The sequence below is a fragment of the Mizuhopecten yessoensis genome, unplaced genomic scaffold (genome assembly GCF_002113885.1).
Source record: "Mizuhopecten yessoensis strain PY_sf001 unplaced genomic scaffold, ASM211388v2 scaffold10409, whole genome shotgun sequence".
Lineage (NCBI taxonomy): Eukaryota > Metazoa > Mollusca > Bivalvia > Pectinida > Pectinidae > Mizuhopecten > Mizuhopecten yessoensis.
Window position 1 is genome coordinate 431,515 of NW_018408532.1, and position 21,858 is coordinate 453,372.

Here is a 21,858-nt window from a genome sequence, read left to right on the forward strand (position 1 = left end):
GTGAACAGCGAAAATATTAATTTCAAGAAAAAAATGACATGTTGCTTCCTGTGTTCTGTTTCAGTTGCTAAGTAACTCGAGTGGCCTGCTGCGGACAATGCGTGACCTCCAGAGGCTGGTGTTGATACCTAACCACCTGTCATATTCCACCGACCTGACCCTGGTGTCGCGTGCCCTCGACAGGATGGCACCTTTTGCCTACCAACAGGAAGAGGTAATGTGACAAAAAAGACAGTCTGTAAATGTTGTTGTTCAGCAATTTATAATCTTTCACTGATCCTTTCTGTGTCCAGCTGTCTAATCTTCCACTTATCCTTCGTTCCTCCAATTATCTTTTCTTCCTCTTATCCTTCCTGCCTCTCGCCTCTTAGTTTTACTCTACACCCTACCCTGCTCTACCTCTTACTCTTTATTTTTAGATCACCTTGAGCACTCCTCATCTTAACCCTACTCCCAATCCTCACCCTGCTCTACCTCTTACTCTTTATTTTTAGATCCCCCTGAGCACTCCCCATCTGAGCCCTACTCCCAATCCCTCCCCTGCCCCACCTCTTCATTGCACTACCCATCCAACATTGCCTCCACATCCCGCCTCTTCCCACAACACCCCAAACCCGATATCTGCCACACCCTTTTGGCTACCCTGCCCAACCTACAATCTCCTTTCCCATGATATTTTGATCTTCCCTCAAGACATTACTATGATGTCTTAACATGTCGAATATTTGTCAACTCTATCTATTTAGGAGGGAGACTCCCAGGTTTGGACCCTTAAGTTTAGCATATTCCTATATCTAAGATCTAATGATTTCATCAGAGAGAATTACTCAAAGGATACCATTTTAAAGGGTTATTTTGTCTGAAGGGGATATACACACATTTTATTTATGTTTTGATTTACAGTTTGCAGAATCTCCCCCATGGAAATGTTTAAAAAGTTGGCAGGCATGATGTTGGAAGGTCTTGTTCTTCATGAAATTCTGAAACCTTATTTTGTTTACAGTATGTAAAATATAGCACAGATTAATTAACGTTGGATGTTTTGTAACAGTTGGCAGATGTGCTGTTGAATATCGTGAGCCTGCTGCTGAATTTACCAGCCGGAATGTTCCTGTCGGAGCAAAAGGCTTCCAAGGCCTGTACCAGGTATGTGGCTGGTACGATTGGGTGTGTGGTAGGGGAGATAACTCCTATCTAGGAAAGGTACTATTAACAAGGGTATAAGTTCTTACACTGAAAATTGGGAAAAATTGATAAATATTCTTTTTTAAAAAATATTTTGTATACTGATGCGATTTTTCTTTTTTTTCTTTTAATATTTCAGCATGGGATGTATTCAGTTAAAAGAATAAATATTCATAGTTTGATTATTATGGGTAAACTATATAGTTTGTGTCACTCAAAGGAAGATAACTGCATCATCACTAGAAGGTTATCTCAAATAATGGTGTTTGCTGTGATAAACCACGTATATTCTGTGTGATATCTTCTCATTATTTGTGACATTTATGCACAATTGCTAAAAGTATATATTCATGAGGATAAGATGTTTCACAGAACTGTGTTGTCCTGACAGGTTGGTGAACGTTGTCGAGGGTATCCCTCACCAGCAGCTTTCCAGGAAGCAGAATATCACCAAATACTCGGAGAACATCGCACTGGAGGCGCGGACAGTCTCTGTGGAACATTTCACAGGAATAACGTGTCTAGCTTTCACCAGTATCTTCAGCTGTCAGAGTGGCATTGTCGACACCTCATCTGCCTTCAAAAAGAGACAAAACGTGAGTACTGCAGTGTGCCAGTTTTGTTATTTTTTACTTGTTCAAATTAAAGTTCCAAGGTGAGTGTTTAGGTAACAAGAGGTTGTATAACTGCTTCTGTTGTCAGGATGGGAGATAGTGCAGTGAACATTGTCAGCACATTGAGACTAAAAACAAAAAAGCAACGAGAACAAAATTTATCACGACAGTCAAAATAAGTACAGAACAACTATACAAAGCAATGACATGTCAAGGGTGAAATTAACACTGCTAGAAAACAGTTTCTACCAGTTAAGGGCAAAAATTTGACAGAGTGAAAGTTTCCTGTCTTCACATTAAAATGACCACAAGCATGAGAGTATGTTATTCATTATGTGATAAGAATGTGATCATATGTGAAGCAATCCTTCTTTCACATGAACTATATGATATCTTAAACATTTGATATCCTGGTTTCAAAGACATCAACAGGCTTTTGTCACAGTTCAAGGAAGTCGAAAGTTTTTTGCTACACAAAGTTCTCTTTCTAACGTGTTGTGTATCATTTTTACTGTGGGAAAGATGGGGTAATTTTTCCTGATGTCAGCCATTTAAAACCTTTGAAATACACATGTTCTCAAAAATGTTTATCCGTAAAAGGGGAAGTAACTCCTATTGGACTATAGTAATTTTACTTTGTGAGAAATAAGACCAGTTGCTATAATGTTATTCAAGATAATTATTTTGAATTTGCAGTCCAAATATAGGTTATATAGATAGTTAGAATCTGGTGATGTAAGAATATAGTTTTATGTGTGATCAGGGGAGATCACTCCCTAGCCCAGCTGTTATTCTAGCATTTATTACTTACACAAATATGTACAACCACCCTCCCCTCTCATGGTAGTGCAGACATATTGAAGACAAGCTGTAGACATACTGCTGACTTCTGTATAAATATCCTGTGGCAATTGATCCCTATTTTGTCCTATCCCATTTATTGTAAATGTCCTTTTTGTTATAAAACTTTGAATTTATTGCAAATTTAAACCTTTAATTGAAAAAGTGGAAAATCTGAATTTGTCAATAATGAGAAGTAACAGCTGTTTGTGATAAGTATGATATAGATTACTAAGCATCACAGTAACAGCTGGTGATTATGGCCATCGTGTAATGTAAGTAAACATAACAGAAATATTGGACGTATTTCTGTAGGAATAGTACGTCGTTTTGAACAGTATTTTATTTTTCGCTGCAGATTATTTTTTCACCTTTTTTGCCCTCCGTCATGAAGGCAAATTTATCACAACAGCGAATAAAAGTGAACAACATGATATACATAGTAATCCGATGTAAAGGGCGAAAATTAACACAGGGCAAAAAATTAACACAGGGCAAAAATTAACATGGCAAAAAAATAACACAGGGCAAAAATTAACACAGAACACAGGGCAAAAATTAACCCAGGGCAAAAATTGATTCCATGGGCGAAGGGCAAAAGTGATACATGTGATGTTTGCTTAGCTCATGGCGCAGAATTTAGTCATTTACCTGTATTTAGCACCATTTCTTTGATATTACAAGACCCAAAGTCATCAAATGTTAGATACAGGTACATCTTAAGGCAAACTATACCATCATATTACATTTTGTCCCAGTGACCTATACTTTCTTTAGTTAGACTTTGGTTAGACTTTGCATATAGCTACATTTCTTTCAAACTAGGATCAGGGGCATATGAGTTTTTCTACAAACGTTTTCTATTTTCTTTAAAGATAAAAAAAAAGTGGCATAATATTTAGCATGTAGTTGAACCTGGGAGAGACATTAAAAATTCTTAAAATATAGGAGTTTGACTTAATTTCTTACCAAAATCTTTTAACAAATTCTTTTTTATGAACCACGAGGCCAAGAATATAATGATATTTGACCTGCTGGGGTCAGGGGTAATTTTTCTATTATGTATGGTAGGCTTGTGCTGTGATGCTGTTGTCCCAGTCTACCCTGTTGTATACGACTGTTTTTATCTAGACTTGCTCTGTGATTTTCACGTGTGACTGAAAAATTTAAGCTCCATGTTATCAAATTTCAAAACCTTGTGAGGAGGGGTAACTCTGGGTGAACTGTCAATGCTTGTGTTTGGTGTTTGTGTTTTATAAGGCAAAGATAGAGATGGGTTGATAAAGTACAGGAGTTTATATGGCTCGGGCCAGACTTACACGCTCCGTAAATCTGGTCCGCGAACTCAGGTGGCAGTGTAATGCCGCTCCTTTCTTCTCCGTTCTCCATAACAAACGTTGTAACATCCCTGGTATCAGGCTGTTATTCATGATTATGCCTTACTCAGGCCTGTTGGGTAATTTTCAGTGCAGTAACTGGAGAGAATTCTTTTAATCTGTCTACATTCACCATTGCATTCATTAGTGTGCTAAAATCTTGATTATACCCCTTTGTTTCTCACCAGAATTCTATGATACATGACAAAACAAATAATCCTAGATGATTTCTGTGTTGTTGACATTTTTACTTGTGTTACTCATCAGGATTCTTCAATAAATGACAAAAAAATTAAAAAAAATCCTTCAAATTTTTCATTACATAATGTAGCGGAACTGGGCTGAGAATTGATTGTCGGTGACCAGGAATCTAAATTTGTAGAGCGTCCATCTAAAGTTTGTAGGGGCCAGGGTCTGAACCCTGGACTGGCCGCTGGCCGTGCATTTTTCAGGTCCTGTTACAATAATATTTTCCACTGTATATGTCTGTTGTTTCTTACAGCTTGATGCAGACTATTTGACCCTTTATAATGAATTAATATGTAAGCTGTAAGGTCATACCGTTATGTAGCCCCTAAAGGTGGTGAGATGTATTTGTATTACACTTGTGTTACACTCTGCCTGTAAAGGTTGTCCGTGGCGGGAGAGGAGGGGAAGGGGGCGGTGGCTACAGTGTCACAATTAATTCACTATTTTACAACGTGATTAATGTTCCGAACACATTCATCATACACACGGGCTCTCTGTTGTTGACAGTTTTACCTGTTTGAAAATGTAACTGTTTAAATATGAATTCATTGTTAAGGCCAGTGTTTAGAAAGTCATGTATCATGGTTTTTTCCCTCCAATACTGACTGATAGCGTCGTACGATAGGTAGTTTTCGCCAGGAGCTATACGTAGTTGAGCCTATTCTGCTTCCTAAATGATTTTTGTTGTGTTAATGTATTTTAGACGACCGGAGTGCGGTACAAGTGGCGGAGTAAAGCTGGCCATGTTTGTCTAGTATAATGCTGTCTATTATCTCCCTTTTGTCTGCCTTTCTTCGCGAGAAATGAAGTGCAATGAACATTTAGGGAACCCCGGTTTCATTTCAATCTGTCAGCCAGTATCAATATTTTCTTAAGATCTGCCGGACCACTGTTACCTTACGGTGGTGCTACAACGTTTAATGCTTTACCTGGAAATAATGACAGGTGAAAATAAGATTTGGGTCAAAGGGATAAATTAACATGGTGTACTGCTAGGTGCTGGATTTATGGGGAATTGACTGGTTTTGTTTATTATATATCCAGATAATGTTGTTCTGTCTGTGGGGCTGTTCCTTTTTTTGCCAAACGTAATGGACGGGTAATTATTTTGATAATTGCATGGTGTTATGCTGATGTTCGTGGTGATAAGGCAGTGTATATGAGCCCAAAGCACACTGTTTTTGTATGGAAACCCACTCAGGCACGACTGATTTAAGCAGGACTATGTTGATAATTGAAGGTAAAATGTCGATGCAGATTCGGTGACAGATAATGTCGGTACTGTCCCTGGCGAAGGCACAGACAACGCTACAACAGACTTTATCAATTGTCCGTGTGGATTTGTAAGGCGACTTGCTGGTCTCACATTGTGGCCAGTTGCCCTGTGTCAGTGTAGATTGTTAATCCAGCTGACTAATGTCCAGTGCATAGTGGACAGTTGACCTGTACCTGGCTGACTGCTACCTGAGTACAGGTGAGATAAATGAGAAGGGAGTTGATTAACACAGTCATCTTCCTGACAGCCTGTTGGGTTTATCCTACTGACCTGCATGGAGGAATCATAGGTTAGACATACAGGTGAGCTTAGGCCTTTGTATAACAAGGTTTGTACCATATATAAATATAGCTACTGTCAATTATAGAGAGAAATTTCAGAGAACATTTGCTGGAGTGTGATTCATCATTTGGAGAAGTTTGCTTAGAATATTGCATTCGAAGGAACTGCAGCTGAGGTTTACACATTTTGTTTCTGTTGTGGAGAAGGCTTTAGCATTGAAGGTGCAGACACTGAGTTAAAAGAGGTTTGTGCCATTTTGCTGCAAGTGATACTGGCATGAACATAAGATACTGTGTATCAGAGGTACAGAGACTGAAGCTAGCTATACCTAGCTGCAACTGTGGTAAGTGGCTAAATGTGCAGGAACTTTTGAAATACAGAGAAATTACCAGGTGTATTGATCTCCAGGGTTATTGAGAATTTATCAGCTGTATATTGATCTCCTGGGTTACTGAGAATTTATCAGGTGTATATTGATCTCCTGGGTTATTGAGAATTTATCAGGTGTATATTGATCTCCTGGGTTACTGAGAATTTATAAGGTTTATTGATCATCTTGGGAACTTGGAATTTAACAGGTTTATTATTATTCTTATTTTCTGAGAACTCATCAAGGTTATTGATCTCCTGGGTTACTGAGAATTTATAGGTTTATTGATCTCCTGGGTTACTGAGAATTTATAGGTTTATTGATCTCCTGGGTTACTGAGAATCATTTATAGGTTTATTGATCTTCTGGGTTACTTAGAATTTTTCAGGTTTATTAAATCAAATACCTGGAGAAATTAAAGTGGTCAGGCAGGGGATCCTATACCTTTTTTTTGTCTAATCGGGGAATGAAACTCTGGCAACCTTGGTGAAAGGCAAATGCACTATCCAATTCGTCACCCAAGGTCACTTGCTAAAAATAGACCATTGTTTTGGGGGTGGGGGGATACGTTCCTCAAATTGGAATCCAAGTGACTTTTTTTTCTTAAAATTTGACATGGTGATACTCTATGATATGTAAATGTACAAAGGGGATGTAAACAGTTTCTTTATTTATCGTCAGGGTCACTTTTACGAAAAATAGCCAATGAAGGTTACAAGCCTTATCTCAGAATCCAAAAGACACACCTTTTTCAAATTTGACATATACACTGTGACATTTACATAGGGGTTTATAAAAGTTTGAAAGGTCAAGATCACTGCTGTTACTAAAAATAGACAAATGGGAGGGGTATATTAGGGGGGCCCTTGCTGACCTGTCAGTTATCTGAGTTATCCTAGTATTAGATAAATGGCTTCAGAATGGGGTTTTTTTCTCGAGTGATTTTTCTTCTCTCGTTCACATCAGAATGTGCAGTTTTTTCAGTAAAGATGGGAGTGTACAATAAATATAAAGACAGTAGAGACGTATGTGGACAGTATATATATATATATATACAGTATAGAGATGTTCCTTACATTCCTATGACCGCGACACATTCTACAGTGACTGAGGGCAAACGGATTTAAATCACTTAAGTCAGGTGCACTCAAGTTGGTATTCCATCTGTTAAAATAGAACCATAATTACATATATCTGGAATTTTAATTGGGCCCTAGGAAATTTGGCATGACGGACCACCTTGATTAATGGGTATGGGTTTCTATCATTTCTCTTAATGTTTATACATATCATGTTGTGTTGAATTTAGAGTAGAATTAATAGCTGGTGTATTAATTAACTTAATGCTACTGTTTATAAAGTTCTTGTGCCCTGTCATTTATGTATCTTTTTTCATTACCATGAGATTTTCTTAGAGGTGTGTTGTCAGTTGTCATGTCAACTTTGTAATGGATGGAAGATGTCAGTTGTCATTGTTGGTCCATTATATCAATTATATTTTCAAAGGTTGGTGGTCTATAAGTACATTACTGGGTTTGTTGTCTGTTAGTGGTAGGAGGGTTGTCAGAAATAAGTTGTTTGTTTTCTTCTTAAGGTTTTTGTGTGTTATTTGTAGGGTGTATGTTGTCTTGTTATCTTTTAATGGTAAGTATTGTGTTGTCCGTTAGATGTTACCATACATGTATTTTATTGCCTTTTGCCTGTGTGGAGGTTGGTTGTAGAATGAGTCATCATGTTGAAGTTTTATAATAACTTTGTTGTCTGCCAGTTGAATAGCAGATTTATTGTCTGCTAGTTGTATAGCAGGTTTATTGTCTGCTAGTTGTATAGCAGATTTAATGTCTGCTAGTTGTATTATAACTTTGTTGTCTGCCAGTTGAATAGCAGATTTATTGTCTACTAGTTGTATAGCAGGTTTGTTGTATGCTAGTTGTATAGCACATTTGTTGTCTGCTAGTTGTATTGCAGATTTGTTTTCTGTTAGTTGTATAGCAGGTTTGTTGTCTGCTAGTTGTATAGCAGGTTTGTTGTCTGTTAGTTCTATAACATGTTTGTTGTCTGCTAATTGTATAGTAGATTGGTTGTCTGCCAGTTGTATAGCAGGTTTGTTGTCTGCTAACTGTATAGCAGGTGTCAATGTCTGCTAGTTGTATGATCACTTTGTTGTCTGCTAGTTGTATAGCAGATTTGTTGTCTGCTAGGTGTATAGTAGATTGGTTGTCTGCTAGTTGAATAGTGGATTGGTTGTCTGCTAGTTGTATAGCAGGTTTGTTGTCTGCTAGTTGTATGATAACTTTGTTGTCTGCTAATTGTATAGTAGATTGGTTGTCTGCTAGTTGTATAGTAGATTTGTTGTCTGCTAGTTGTATAACAGGTTTGTTGTCTGTTAGTTGTATAACATGTTTGTTGTCTGCTAATTGTATAGCAGGTTTGTTGTCTGCTAGTTGTATAGCTGGTTTGATGTCTGCTAGTTGTATAGCAGGTTTGTTGTCTGCTAGGTGTATAACATGCTGTTGTCGGGTAGTTGTATAGCAGGTTTGTTGTCTGCTAGTTGTATAGCTGGTTTGATGTCTGCTAGTTGTATAGCAGGTTTGTTGTCTGCTAATTGTATAGCAGGTGTCAATGTCTGCTAGTTGTATGATAACTTTGTTGTCTGCTAATTGTATAGTAGATTGGTTGTCTGCTAGTTGTATAGCAGGTTTGTTGTCTGCTAATTGTATAGCAGGTGTTAATGTCTGCTAGTTGGATGATAACTTTGTTGTCTGCTAGTTGTATAGCTGGTTTGATGTCTGCTAGTTGTATAGCAGGTTTGTTGTCTGCTAGTTGTATAACATGCTTTTGTCTGTTAGTTGTATAGCAGGTTTGTTGTCTGCTAGTTGTATAGCGGATTTTTTTTCTGCTAGTGTCTGAATATTTCATTGTCATGACATTTTTTCAAAGGTGTATTTTCTCTTGCACTGACATGTGTCTGAAACAGAAAACAACTGATTGATTTGATGTGGGATCTAGGTAATTGATTTAGACCAGATTCTCGGTCATTTGTCAGTTGACAGATGATTTTTCAGACAAAAGATATAAAGGGTTATATACCGGACACCTTGGGGACAGATGTTGACCTAGTAATGATTATTTACAATAGGTAGTCTTCATCTCAGTGACAAACTGTCTGATGCACCAGATCTATGTAGAACAACCTGATCATGATCGTCTAAATGTTTCAGAGCTTTGGGCCTTCCTTTAGGTGAGCGATACATGTTTGTATTTAGGATTGGTCACTAGGTTGTGTTAGATCATTACAGGAGCTTACTGATTTGTCCTTAGGGAACAGTATGAATTTATACAAGGTTTTATTATTAGTCGAGTTTTACTTTGATAAGAGATATACATTTGAAGAGGTTTTGTAATACAAATAGTCAATATACTGTGTACGTCAGAGATTTAAACTTTAAACAGCTATAAAGACGTGTTGGAAATTAAGACACTGTATCCTCTGAATTGTGAAATATTGTTGAAACTCAAACGTTACAAGTGGAATCATAGAGGTATAACATGTAGAGGAATCCTTAACACTGTAAAATATTGATGTTATAACAGATTGACGTCATATAGCAGGTTGACATAAAGTAATGTCATTTTAATATGTGAACCTAAGGTATTGACATTATAACAAGTGGACATTATATGGTAATGTCATTTTAATAAGTAAACCCAAGGTATTGACATTATAGCAGGTTGACATTATAAGGTAACATTTTAGTAAGTATTTGACATTATGAAATATTGACGTTATTAGGTAATGTCATTTTGATAATTGACTTTAAGAATTTGACATAACAAATGGATTGTGTAACAAAATTGCTTTAAACACTGTTGGGTTTGACATTATGAAAGACTGACATTTAATGTGGCATTGACATTATAGCAAATTGACAGTAAAAGTTATTGTCATTTAAATAATTGGACCAAGGTTTGTTGACATTATAACAAGTCGGCTTAATTAGGAATGGTTATTGGACATTATAAGGCCTATTCTATGACCATACTCATTTAGTTGTTAGGCGTATCTTTATTGGTCTTCGGAGATAATAATAGCTGAGTCACTAATGTCACGTTTTAATGTAGGGAACAGGAATAAGTGCTTTCACATTTACAAATAATGGATTTTTCTTAGATGCTCAATTATGATAGCAGGTGTATCATTTATATCTATTTTGTGAAGTGGCCCTCGCCACGCCATATAGACCCTCTTATTAGGGGATGCCTGGGTGGTCTTGTCGGACTGACCAATCACACTGACCCAAAAATAATTATACATCGTTAAAAATTATACACTTACAAACTTATTCATCGTTACTTTCAGGTGCATTGAATGTGTCCGTTTTACAAAATAATCCAGTCCGATTTGTAATGAAGTAATGAGAATGCAAATTTTCCTTATTCAAGATGACTGAATTACAGATTGGGGCAAACAATGAGAATTTATATAATAAGCAATATGGGAATGTGTCTAAATCATGATATTTCATTGTGTTTAAAATGGCCCTTGAGTGGCCCTGTCTTCTGTAGATAATTCAAAATATTTCATTGAATAAATCAGCAGGTTTGTAGATAAGGGGATTAGCTTATATTATAAGTCTGGTCCTAGCTATCAGATATAAATGTAAACATTGGATTTTGACTATGATTATATTGCATTTAATTTGTCTTTAAGACCTTTATGTAAATTACATTATACGCAGAACTTGTTGCTGTGGGAAATATTCAGATGAATATATGTTTACGGGTTTTGAGGAAAAGGAAAAAAGTATGACACACCCGGAACTCCGAGTCCATACTGATACTCAAATGTCTACAGTTACATAACCTGGCGTTATGACACATTCTAGATTATGTTTAAAGCCTAGTTAAAAGGAGGCCTGCTAGGTTTTTAATCAGACCAAGAATTCGCTTCAGCTGCAGAAAAAGCATTTCCATGGCAGCATGAGTAACGTATAATAACGACAAATATCTGTTAAGTTGTTGTGGAACCACGATCCTGCTGCTTTTGATATGATAAAGACAATTTAAAACTTACTTTGGTAGACTTTAAAAATCTGATAAGAAAATCGAAAAATTGGTCATGTGGCCCTGAGCCTGGTAGCCAAAGGTATTCGGAGGAGCAGAGGAAATAGCGGATCGTCAGTGGAGGCTCTAGGACTTTGATAACACAGCCATTAAGAGCAACCACTGACTCGACCTGTTTAGACCCTAAGGTCTGAGTGCAAAAATATTACTATTTACATGACATGAAGTTGTTCCCACCGGCCTGTACAGGGTTTACACATGCTACAGTCTGTCCGCCTCAGGAATCACACCCATTGTTAGAATCTTGAGGAAAAAAAGGGGCGCAGACCGGTGACCTCCGGTAAATTTGACACCAATGTGTTGTAAACTGACCTAAGCGATTATGGTATTGAACCTGCAAGGATATTTACATGTGTTCGTGCTCCAGTGCTGTTTGTTTCCACTGCCGTGAGTCCTGGGAATTTTATGAATGAGATTGTGATTTGGGATGTGCTTTACTTGACATACGATGTAACCCCGTACCCTGGGACAAAGCTGTAAGGCTTCACGTACCTGTACACACCTCAGTGTAGGCTACAGATGGGGCCGGTCACCTTTTACAGGTAAGGTAGGTCATTTGTTGACAGTAGGGACACTGTTGGTCAATATGTTTACTGGATACATTAATCGGTATCCTCACAAGTTTGTACAGGAGGTAAAGTTATACATACTGTGAGAAACATAATACACACATGGAGAAAGGCAGCTCTTTTTTTTTGTATGTGACTGAAGGTTTCCCCAGATTTGATTTTATCAGATATGGAATTTTGTACACTACTAAATTTTGGAGTTGTAGATTAGGTACTGATTGATTATTGGGTTAGAGGTCAACCTTATTGAATCTGTTGTCAAAAGTCTGCAACTATGAATCCTGCAGTCTCTTGGATCAAAGTAGACTGCAGGCCCCTGTCTCTAGAATATTGAATTATTAAGATGATTTTTTTTTTTGATCACTTGGATGTCTGATTCTAAGTTCTAAACAAGGGAGAGATAAGCTAGTAGTAAAATGCAGTTGAGAAATTTTTCATAAAAACTTAGGGGCTGGTAGCCAGTCTAGGATCAAAGGTCAGCCTTGCTCTTTCCTAGGTCTTCAGTTAACCTCCGTATTTACTGGTCATAGGTCAGTCTCCTGGTTTCCTTAGTTAGAGGTCAGTTTCCTGCAGTGTCAGTGTAATTGCCTTGGTTGATGGCTCTAAGGTCAGCCTCCCTGTGTCATAGGTCAGCTTTTGTTTTCTTGGTCAGAAGTCACCCGCCCTGTTTGTTGTTGGAAGTCAGCCTCCCTGTTTCCTTGGTCAGGAGTCAGCCTCCCTGTTTCCTTGGTCAGGAGTCAGCCTCCCTGTTTCCTTGGTCAGGAGTCAGCCTCCCTGTTTCCTTGGTCAGGAGTCAGCCTCCCTGTTTCCTTGGTCAGGAGTCAGCCTCCCTGTTTCCTTGGTCAGGAGTCAGCCTCCCTGTTTCCTTGGTCAGGAGTCAGCCTCCCTGTTTCCTTGATCAGGAGTCAGCCTCCCTGTTTTCTTGGTCAGAGGTAGCCTCCCTGTTTCCTTGGTCAGAGGTCAGCCTCCCTGTTTGTTGTTGGAAGTCAGCCTCCTTGTTTCCTGGGTCAGGAGTCAGCCTCCCTGTTTCCTTGGTCAGGAGTCAGCCTCCCTGTATTCTTGGTCAGAGGGAGCCTCCCTGTTTCCATGGTCAGGAGTCAGCCCCCCTGTTTCCTTGGTTAGGGGGCAGCCTCCCTGTTTGCATGGTCAGAGGTAGCCTCCCTGGTTCCTTGGTCAGGGGGCAGCCTCCCTGTTTGCTTGGTCAGGAGGCAGCCTCCCTGTTTGCTGTTGGAAGTCAGCCTCCTTGTTTGTTGTTGGAAGTCAGCCTCCTTGTTTCCTTGGTCAGAGGTCAGCCTCCCTGTTTCCTTGGTCAGGGGTCAGCCTACCTGTTTCCTTGGTCAGGAGTCAGCCTCCCTGTTTCCTTGGTCAGGAGTCAGCCTCCCTGTTTCCTTGGTCAGGAGTCAGCCTCCCTGTTTTCTTGGTCAGAGGTCAGCCTCCCTGTTTGTTGTTGGAAGTCAGCCTCCCTGTTTCCTGGGTCAGGAGTCAGCCTCCCTGTTTCCTTGGTCAGGAGTCAGCCTCCCTGTTTCCTGGGTCAGGAGTCAGCCTTCCTGTTTCCTTGGTCAGGAGTAAGCCTCCCTGTTTCCTTGATCAGGAGTCAGCCTCCCTGTTTACTTGGTCAGGAGTCAGCCTACCTGTTTCCTTGGTCAGGGGTCAGCCTACCTGTTTCCTGGGTCAGGAGTCAGCTTCCTTGTTTCCTGGGTCAGGGATCAGCTAGCTTCCCTAGTGTGTTTGTGTGTTGATAGGTTTACACAAAGATAAGGTGGAGTTATCTGTTCAGTACTTCCCCAGTGTTAGAGGTGCTGGCCATCTCCACATGGTATTTCCTGTCCTTACAGTACTTATCTCTACAAGCAGGTTCTGTGGGGAGTAGACCCCATATCACCTGTTTGCATTACAAGCTTACATCCATATTTTTCTGATTTCTTATCTTTAATATGAAGAGGACACATTTAATTTCAGATGTAAATAAGTCTTAACTAATGCTTTTAGAGAAAAAAAATTATCAAGAATTTTCAAGTTTATAATATTCACTGATCTTGGAGAAATCTTGTCTTTAACATGATGGTCATAGATCTAGAGCTCAAGTAATATAGTACCTTTCTGTAACATACACTATTAGTTATAGGTGTAAGAGGCTGACAACTAGATTTACAATAATGTATGATAGCAGTTATATGTGAAGGAGGAGACAGACAACTAAATTTACTTTAACATATATTATAAGTTATATGTGAAGGAGGCTGACAACTAGACTTAGAGTAGCACATAATATCAGTTATATTGAATATGTGTAGGAGGCTGACAACTAGATTAACAGTAATATATAACATGAGTTATATGTGTAGGAGGCTGACAACTAGATTAACAGTAACATATAACATCAGTTATATGTGTAGTAGGCAGACAACTAGATTAACAGTAATATATAGCATCAGTTATATATGTAGGAGGCTGACAACTAGATTAACAGTAACATATAACATCAGTTATATGTGTAGGAGGCTGACAACTAGATAAACAGTAATATATAACATCCATCAGTAATATGTGAAGGAGGCTGACAACTAGATTAACAGTAACATATAATATCAGTTATATGTGTAGGAGGCTGACAACTAGATAAACAGTAATATATAAGATCCATCAGTAATATGTGAAGGAGGCTGACAACTAGATTAACAGTAACATATAACATCAGTTATATGTGTAGGGGGCTGACAACTAGATTAACAGTAATATATAACATCAGTTATATGTGAAAGAGGCTGACAACTAGATTAGCAGTAACATATAACATCAGTTATATGTGTAGGGGGCTGACAACTAGATTAACAGTAATATATAACATCAGTTATATGTGTAGGAGGCTGACAACTAGATTAACAGTAATATATAACATCAGTTATATGTGAAAGAGGCTGACAACTAGATTAACAGTAACATATAATATCAGTTATATGTATAGGAGGCTGATAACTAGATTAACAGTAACATATAACATCAGTTATATGTGAAGGAGGCTGACAACTAGATTAACAGTAATATATAACATCAGTTATATGTGAAGGAGGCTTATAACTATATCAACAGTAACATATAACATCAGTTATATGTGTAGGAGGCTGACAACTAGACTTACACAAATGCTAATTATCTGTTATATCTTTAGAAGACTAGCAACAAAACGGTGGGGTAATGGCTGTAACTGTGATGGGTGGGGTGGAGGGTGGAGTAATGGCTGTAACTGTGATGGGTGGGGTGGAGGGTGGGGTAATGGCTGTAACTGATCGGTGGGGGTGGAGGGTAGGGTAATGGCTGTAACTGTGATGGGTGGGGTTGAGGGTGGGGTAATGGCTGTAACTGTGATGGGTGGGGCTGAGGGTGGGGTAATGGCTGTAACTGTGATCGGTGGGGTGGAGAGTGTGGTATTTGGCTGTAACTGTGATGGTTGGGGATGATGGTGGGGTAATGGCTGTAACTGTGATCGGTGGGGTGGAGGGTGGGGTAATGGCTGTAACTGGGGTGGAGGGTGGGGTAATGGCTGTAACTGTGATCGGTGGGGTGGAGGATGGGGTAATGGCTGTAACTGTGATCGGTGAGGTGGAGGGTGGGAAGAACATTCAGCCAAATTTCTGATTTAAATTTATCATCATACTTTTAACTTCACATGCCAATTTTGATATCATCAGCATATTTAAGTGCTGTGCAGGTCTTTCACAGTCCCACTACTTGAAATGTTAAGCCTGTTTTCCCATGCAGAGTCAGGCTTGCTGTATAGGAAACTGTACAAAAGACCTTGTTAGGTTTTTCAAAAGAAATACAAGTGATGTGTCTTCTGTATAGGTACGACACTTGTTGCCAGTGTGGACCTGATTTTATCAGTTTGTTACAGTAAAGGATTACAGAGGAGGTTTACCCTGGAGATGATTCCTTGCCTTTTGAATCCTCCATGTGCTAGGACACATTAACAGACATGGGTGTCTTCATTAACTCTCTAAAATCATCCTCATTAACTCATGTAAATATTATCCTCAAAAACTCAATACTATTGTTTTATGTTATGGATATAATCAAGTACCTGTTGATGTACAATTTAAAAATTGCCCCAAATTGTACCAAGATATGAGAGTATTGGTTAAGTACCGATTAATTAACCCACCTTTTGTATAACAGATATATGACATGTTCAGCAATAAGCCCGTCCTAATATATCACAGATATATCTCATATATTCAGTAATAAGCCTGTCTCAATATATAACAGATATATCACATACGTTCAGCAATAAGCCCGTCCCAATATATAACAGTTATAACATATGTTCAGCAATAAGCCTGTCCCAATATATAACATCTATAACATATGTTCAGCAATAAGCCAATCCCAATATATAACATCTATAACATATGCTCAGTAATTTGTCCACCCCTTTTATATAGCAGATATTATGAGGGTCACTTCTGGAAATCCTCTATTGTCTATGAAGTCACATTCTGGTATAGGCCCAGTACTTATACCTTCTGTTTAATGACTTGCCTCTCTAGGTTTATCACAGATAAATAGGATAAATCTGTATGCTAGGCCGACATCTAGGTCCAAATGACCTTGTCATAACAAGAAATGACATTTTGTATGCCTATGATAAGTGTGAGGAATTTTAATTACAGGTTAAAAAGTACATATTTGATAACAATACAAGCCCAATGAAAGTTGTACATGTCATCTAAACTTCTAATTTTGGAAGTTATTCGAGTAGTTTTGAGTTTAATGGGTTTTCTCTGAAAATATAAAGTACATGTATATCACAAACAGGCATTTGATAAATAAAGAGTGAAACTTGAGGCTGTGGAATTTGAGTTTTGACATGACCAGATGGATGTGTATCAGTGTGGGGATCTATACTGGGATACATGCATGCTCCTTGGACCACCCAGGGACCATGCTGATGCACCTATAGTGTCTAAGTGTTCCTCAGGGTTTTAATTTAAGTGTAAATTAAAATGAAATCCAACAATATAAGAGGCAGTCTGGGTCGGTGGTAGAACAGGTTCCTGCTGTAGGGCTCTGTCTATGTGTCTGTCAATCAGACACTGTATCATGATAATTCCAGTCTATCCAGCTGTACAGTTGCGTACCAACATGAAAGGAAGTATATTGTGAGAACAATTTTTTTTTCAAAAACTAAAAAACTACAAAAATTAAAAAACTACTTTCACTGTAGCTTTATGCTACAGATGCTGGGACAGGCTCAGGATATTACTGGCATAAAGACTGTGAAATATGTTCAACATGTTTTGATTTGGTCTTTTATTTGCATCACTGGTGTTTTATTGTATTAAAAGTGTAGAACAGACACAAATATCTTGTACAGGAAAACAAACCTGTAGTAGCCAAAAGCAAAGTGTTTGTCGTGAATCTGTATCATAATGAACTGACAAAAATTATGTCCATCATCTGTATTATAAGGCAGTGTTGTTCCTAAATTTGTATTAGAAGATGAAGTGACATTGGAGCCAGAATTTACTTTCTAAAATACAATAATACAGGAATGATAATAAAGTATTCAATCACAATCAAATGAGATGCCAGGATTCCTACTTACCAAGAACCGGGGGAGAAACAAATTTGAGAAAAGGATTTCAAGAGACCTTTGTAGGTAGTTATCTGTGACTTTAGTGTGATTTATTTGTAAGGTCCATACAAATGTAGGTGTTTTTACCTCAGACATCTTTTTATTGTATTACTTGGTAACTTGTATCACTTGATTTAAAAACTTTTGAAATTTGGTTTTTGTCACAGAAGCGTCTTCTTGTATTATAAAATAATACGGTTATCAGGATTTTATTCAAACTTCTGATATCTTGCCTCCCGAATTTGAACATGCATGTAGCTGATAGGTGATTGATTGTGAGTGTTGGTGATGGGTGGGTGTAGGAGGGATAGAAATTATCTATGAATGGTGTTATCCGGGACAACATTCCTTCATGGGTGGAAAACTGATAGAGAGGCAGTGGAGCTCATTAGGTAGAACCCACTATCTATCTCCCCTTATCAACTTCTTCAAACACTCGCTAACAGTATGTGATAATGTCTCTCTATTAATAAACCATCGAGATAAAAAAAATATACAAATTTTGGACCGCAGGGAACATATTATCTGGTATGATTGACTAACTTGAAGAAGTAAAACATGTTTTTAATGATCTGAAGGGGCCTACAAGATTAGTCGACTAAAAGTGTAATTTATTATAGAGTTCGATGTAAACAGGACTTTTCCTTGCTACATACGGAACAAAAATCGGCTTTGTTATACGCAGCAGATTCTGCTAAACATGTTAATGGTATATTGTTTACTGTCAAGCTTGAAAATCAAACTAACTCTACCCTGTTAGTCCTACAATCCAGCCAGTGTTTTAGATAAAAGTCACAATAATATGGTACATGATACAAGAATTGAGTACTCGCACCACTCCTTCCCCCACAGGATTTTTCTGTCAGCAGCAAAACATTCTTGATTTGTAATCTAGATAGAAATTTGTATTTTTATATTATCAGAATTTGTATATAAATTTGTCTTTTCATATGTCCATAGTTTGCATATGAAATTGTATATTCATATTTTCAGAATTTGCATACAAATTTGATATTTTCATAATCTACAGGAAATGTTCAAATTCTGCCCAGTATTGACCTCCTTGTCTGTTTTGTATTTCACAGAACCTACAAGGATCCATCCAGTTTCCGAGGTCACTACTAAACAACACCGGTGAGGTACAGACAGACACCCTCAATCTCCAGTTCATACTATACAAGGAGACCAAGCTCTTCCCCATCACCACTCCGTACCACGAAGACCCAGCCATTGGAAACCACACCCGAGTTACCATCGTGTCCAGCGTTCTCTCTGCTAATGTCTGTAAGTGTTCTCAGTGCCCAGTTACATTTACCTGTCAAGTCAGTATAATTTACCTGTAACACACTTAGATTTACCTGTAGCACCTGAGTAGATTTACTTGAAAAACATTGTTAGATTCACCTGTAATTCCAGTAGAATTTACCTGTAATACCTGAGTAGACACTCTGCAAAATTTATCTACAACATAGCAAGATTTGTCTGTAACACACAGAAAGATTAACATGTAAGATCGGCGTAGTTATACTTTTAACACCCAAGTTGATTCACCTGGCTGTAACACTGGAGTAGATTTACCTGTAGCACCTGAATAGATTTACCTGTAAAACCTGAATAGAATCACCTGTAAATGTCCACAGAAACTCATTGGTTAGTTTCCACTAATATTCAATAAACTTATCCCTAGATGAGGAGAAACAGGGTCTGTACTCAAAGGGACTGACTCCTCAGGGGCTATGAGACCGGGGCTGTATAGGCAGTCACAGAATCCAAACCCTTCAATTGACAGCTCATCTGAATTGTACTGGTTGATTTAGAATAATATTTCTTAAAACGACCGTGAGATGACTAAAGAAGGGTCTTACTCCCTAGGGTGTTAAGGGGTAGGGCTCTAAGGAGTTCACAGATTGCAAAAATTCACATGGTATCTTCTCTGAACTAACGTATGTCTGTTTGACTTTACAGCTACTCCTGTCAAGAATCTAACAGACCCAATTGTCCTCTTCTTCAAAGTCAAGCGACCGGCAAAGAATCTGGTCGCAGCCTACTGGGACTTTGAAGCCAATGGTTGGTATTCTCTTATTGTACATATAGACACAATTATGGGATTTCATTTAGACTATTGTATATCCACGTAGTGTTTAGAATCAGACATTAAATCAGTAACTGTTACAACTGTTAAAGGGAAGTAACCATGAACTAAGCTCCCAGTCCTGTATTCCACAAGTATTTGTATAACCTTGTGTTAGTATAAAATACAGCTTTCTGCTACTGTATATATACAGATGCAGTAATTAATTTTATGAAATAATTTTATAATATTGTTTCTTTCAATATTATTGCAGTAAATTATAACCACTATGACTTAACAAGGTTTAGGGATGTTCCGGTGTCTTGACCACAACATATTAGCTCAGCAAAATAAAGTTGCAGTTTTCATTGAAATTTGATGTTTGCTTAAAACAAGCCTATCACGTGGTTACAGATGGCTACGGTGACTGGAGAACGGACGGGTGCCAGATCATCCCAGACCCCAACGTAACTATCGTTCACTGCTTCCATCTCTCCATCTTCACCATCCTGGAGGTAAGTAAAACCAGAGGAAACTTTGTACTTTGTCCTTCAGTCAGTCAGTCAGTCAGTTCCCCACTGGTACCACCAGAAGGGACTGAATGTTGACACTGTTGTCAGTCTATGTGTCACTTGGCCAGGGCATATCTCATTAAACTCTGTGACATGCATTTGCTGTATTTTGTATGGAAAAAGAAATAAAAAAGAGGACTTAATAAGAAATTAGGTTTAAATTGCCTGCCTGCCTGCCTGCCTGCGCCTGCCTGCTTGTACCAGGTAATATTTGATGTTTTCTTGCCACCAGGTGAACAGCTCAAGTGAGTTAGACATGGGGATGATGTCGGGGACCCTCCACCTGCTCCCCTACCCTGTCTACGTGGGTAGCTGTATCTGTCTCATCTGTCTGATGGCCGTCATCATCACCTACGTCTCCTGCTTCAGGTACGTGTACTCTAACAACAGGTGAATCAAATCATCTACAGTTGTGTTTACTTGTGCTAATTTGTTTATGGCTGTACTTTTCATTTGTTGATGGGTGTACTTTTCAACTTGTGCGCCTACCTCTCTATTGAAGCATATCATATTTCTGAACACTGCTGTATAATGGAAAATTTTCACCGCAGTTTATCTTTTGCCTTTGTCACCGCCTGAAATGAGGGCAAATTTATCATTTTGGCCAATATAATTAAAATAAAATGTGAAGGGCGACATTTAACACTAATTGAATATGGGTTGTACAGTCGTAGGGTGAAAGTTTTTTCGGTATGTTGTATGGTTGGAAACAAAATTTTCAGATACTGATAATCACATTTAAAGTGAACAGACACGTCAACAGGTAAGGTAAGAAGACATGTCAACAGGTATATTTTAACGAGTTAAAGGTCAACAGGTGTAAGTTAATTTATTCATGGAACTAAGTTTTTTTTGCTACCAATGTTAGGAAATCGTAAGAAAGATCTTGCCGCAGAATATTGTGAAAAACACCACAAAGTTGTATGACAGCCACAAGGTTTCCTGGGTTCTAGAGTGACTTTAGTTTAACCCAGTTCTGATTCATTTTGCAGATTTATCAACGTGCCTAAGAAACTGAAGCACTCGGTGATCAACATCTGTATCAGTATTCTGCTGTTACTGATTGGGTTTACCATGGGAGTGAAGCGTACAGACCACCACCTCGCCTGTCAGATCGTGGGTGTGGGCATCCACTACCTCACCTTGGTCGCAATGTTCTGGATCACCATCACGTCATAGTAAGATGTTACGCATAAATAGTCGACAGTAACTAGCTATCACAGTAGTACTACAATTACTGGAAAACTATAGCTACATATGTATCACAATAGTCACGAGACTTGTGGTACAGTCATGATACTGATGTGGTAGTTACGAACATTGATTTGCTGTAAATCCATGTTAAATAATATTCTGTAACACATTCAAGAAACGTTTCCCTCTTTCAAATCGCTGATGTTGATAAGTCATATAAATAAGGCCTTAAAAAACATAAAAAAGGCTACTTATTAAAACCATAAATCTAAGTTTTATTTTCATAAATTCAATGTATGTAACACAGGGGTGGATTTTATCTTTATTTCAATTCATGCAAACAAAATATTATTACTTTTTACTTTTTATGCATATAAAAAAGAAAGATGTTGATAAGTCATATAAATAAGGCCTTAAAAAACATAAAAAAGGCTACTTATTAAAACCATAAATCTAAGTTTTATTTTCATAAATTCAATGTATGTAACACAGGGGTGGATTTTA

The 21,858-nt window shown here is 38.1% G+C and overlaps 1 protein-coding gene across 1 annotated transcript in view; it reads left to right on the forward strand.

Annotated features, from left to right (window-relative positions):
* Positions 1-21,858, forward strand: part of LOC110460484 (adhesion G protein-coupled receptor A3-like) — a 109,425-nt gene that overhangs the window by 84,373 nt on the left and 3,194 nt on the right. The window contains exons 8-15 of the mRNA XM_021513425.1: positions 65-214; positions 1,052-1,146; positions 1,577-1,781; positions 18,603-18,801; positions 19,483-19,584; positions 20,003-20,103; positions 20,393-20,529; positions 21,153-21,338. Coding sequence (XP_021369100.1) covers positions 65-214; positions 1,052-1,146; positions 1,577-1,781; positions 18,603-18,801; positions 19,483-19,584; positions 20,003-20,103; positions 20,393-20,529; positions 21,153-21,338 — 1,175 coding nt within the window. The remainder of the gene's footprint in view (positions 1-64; positions 215-1,051; positions 1,147-1,576; positions 1,782-18,602; positions 18,802-19,482; positions 19,585-20,002; positions 20,104-20,392; positions 20,530-21,152; positions 21,339-21,858) is intronic.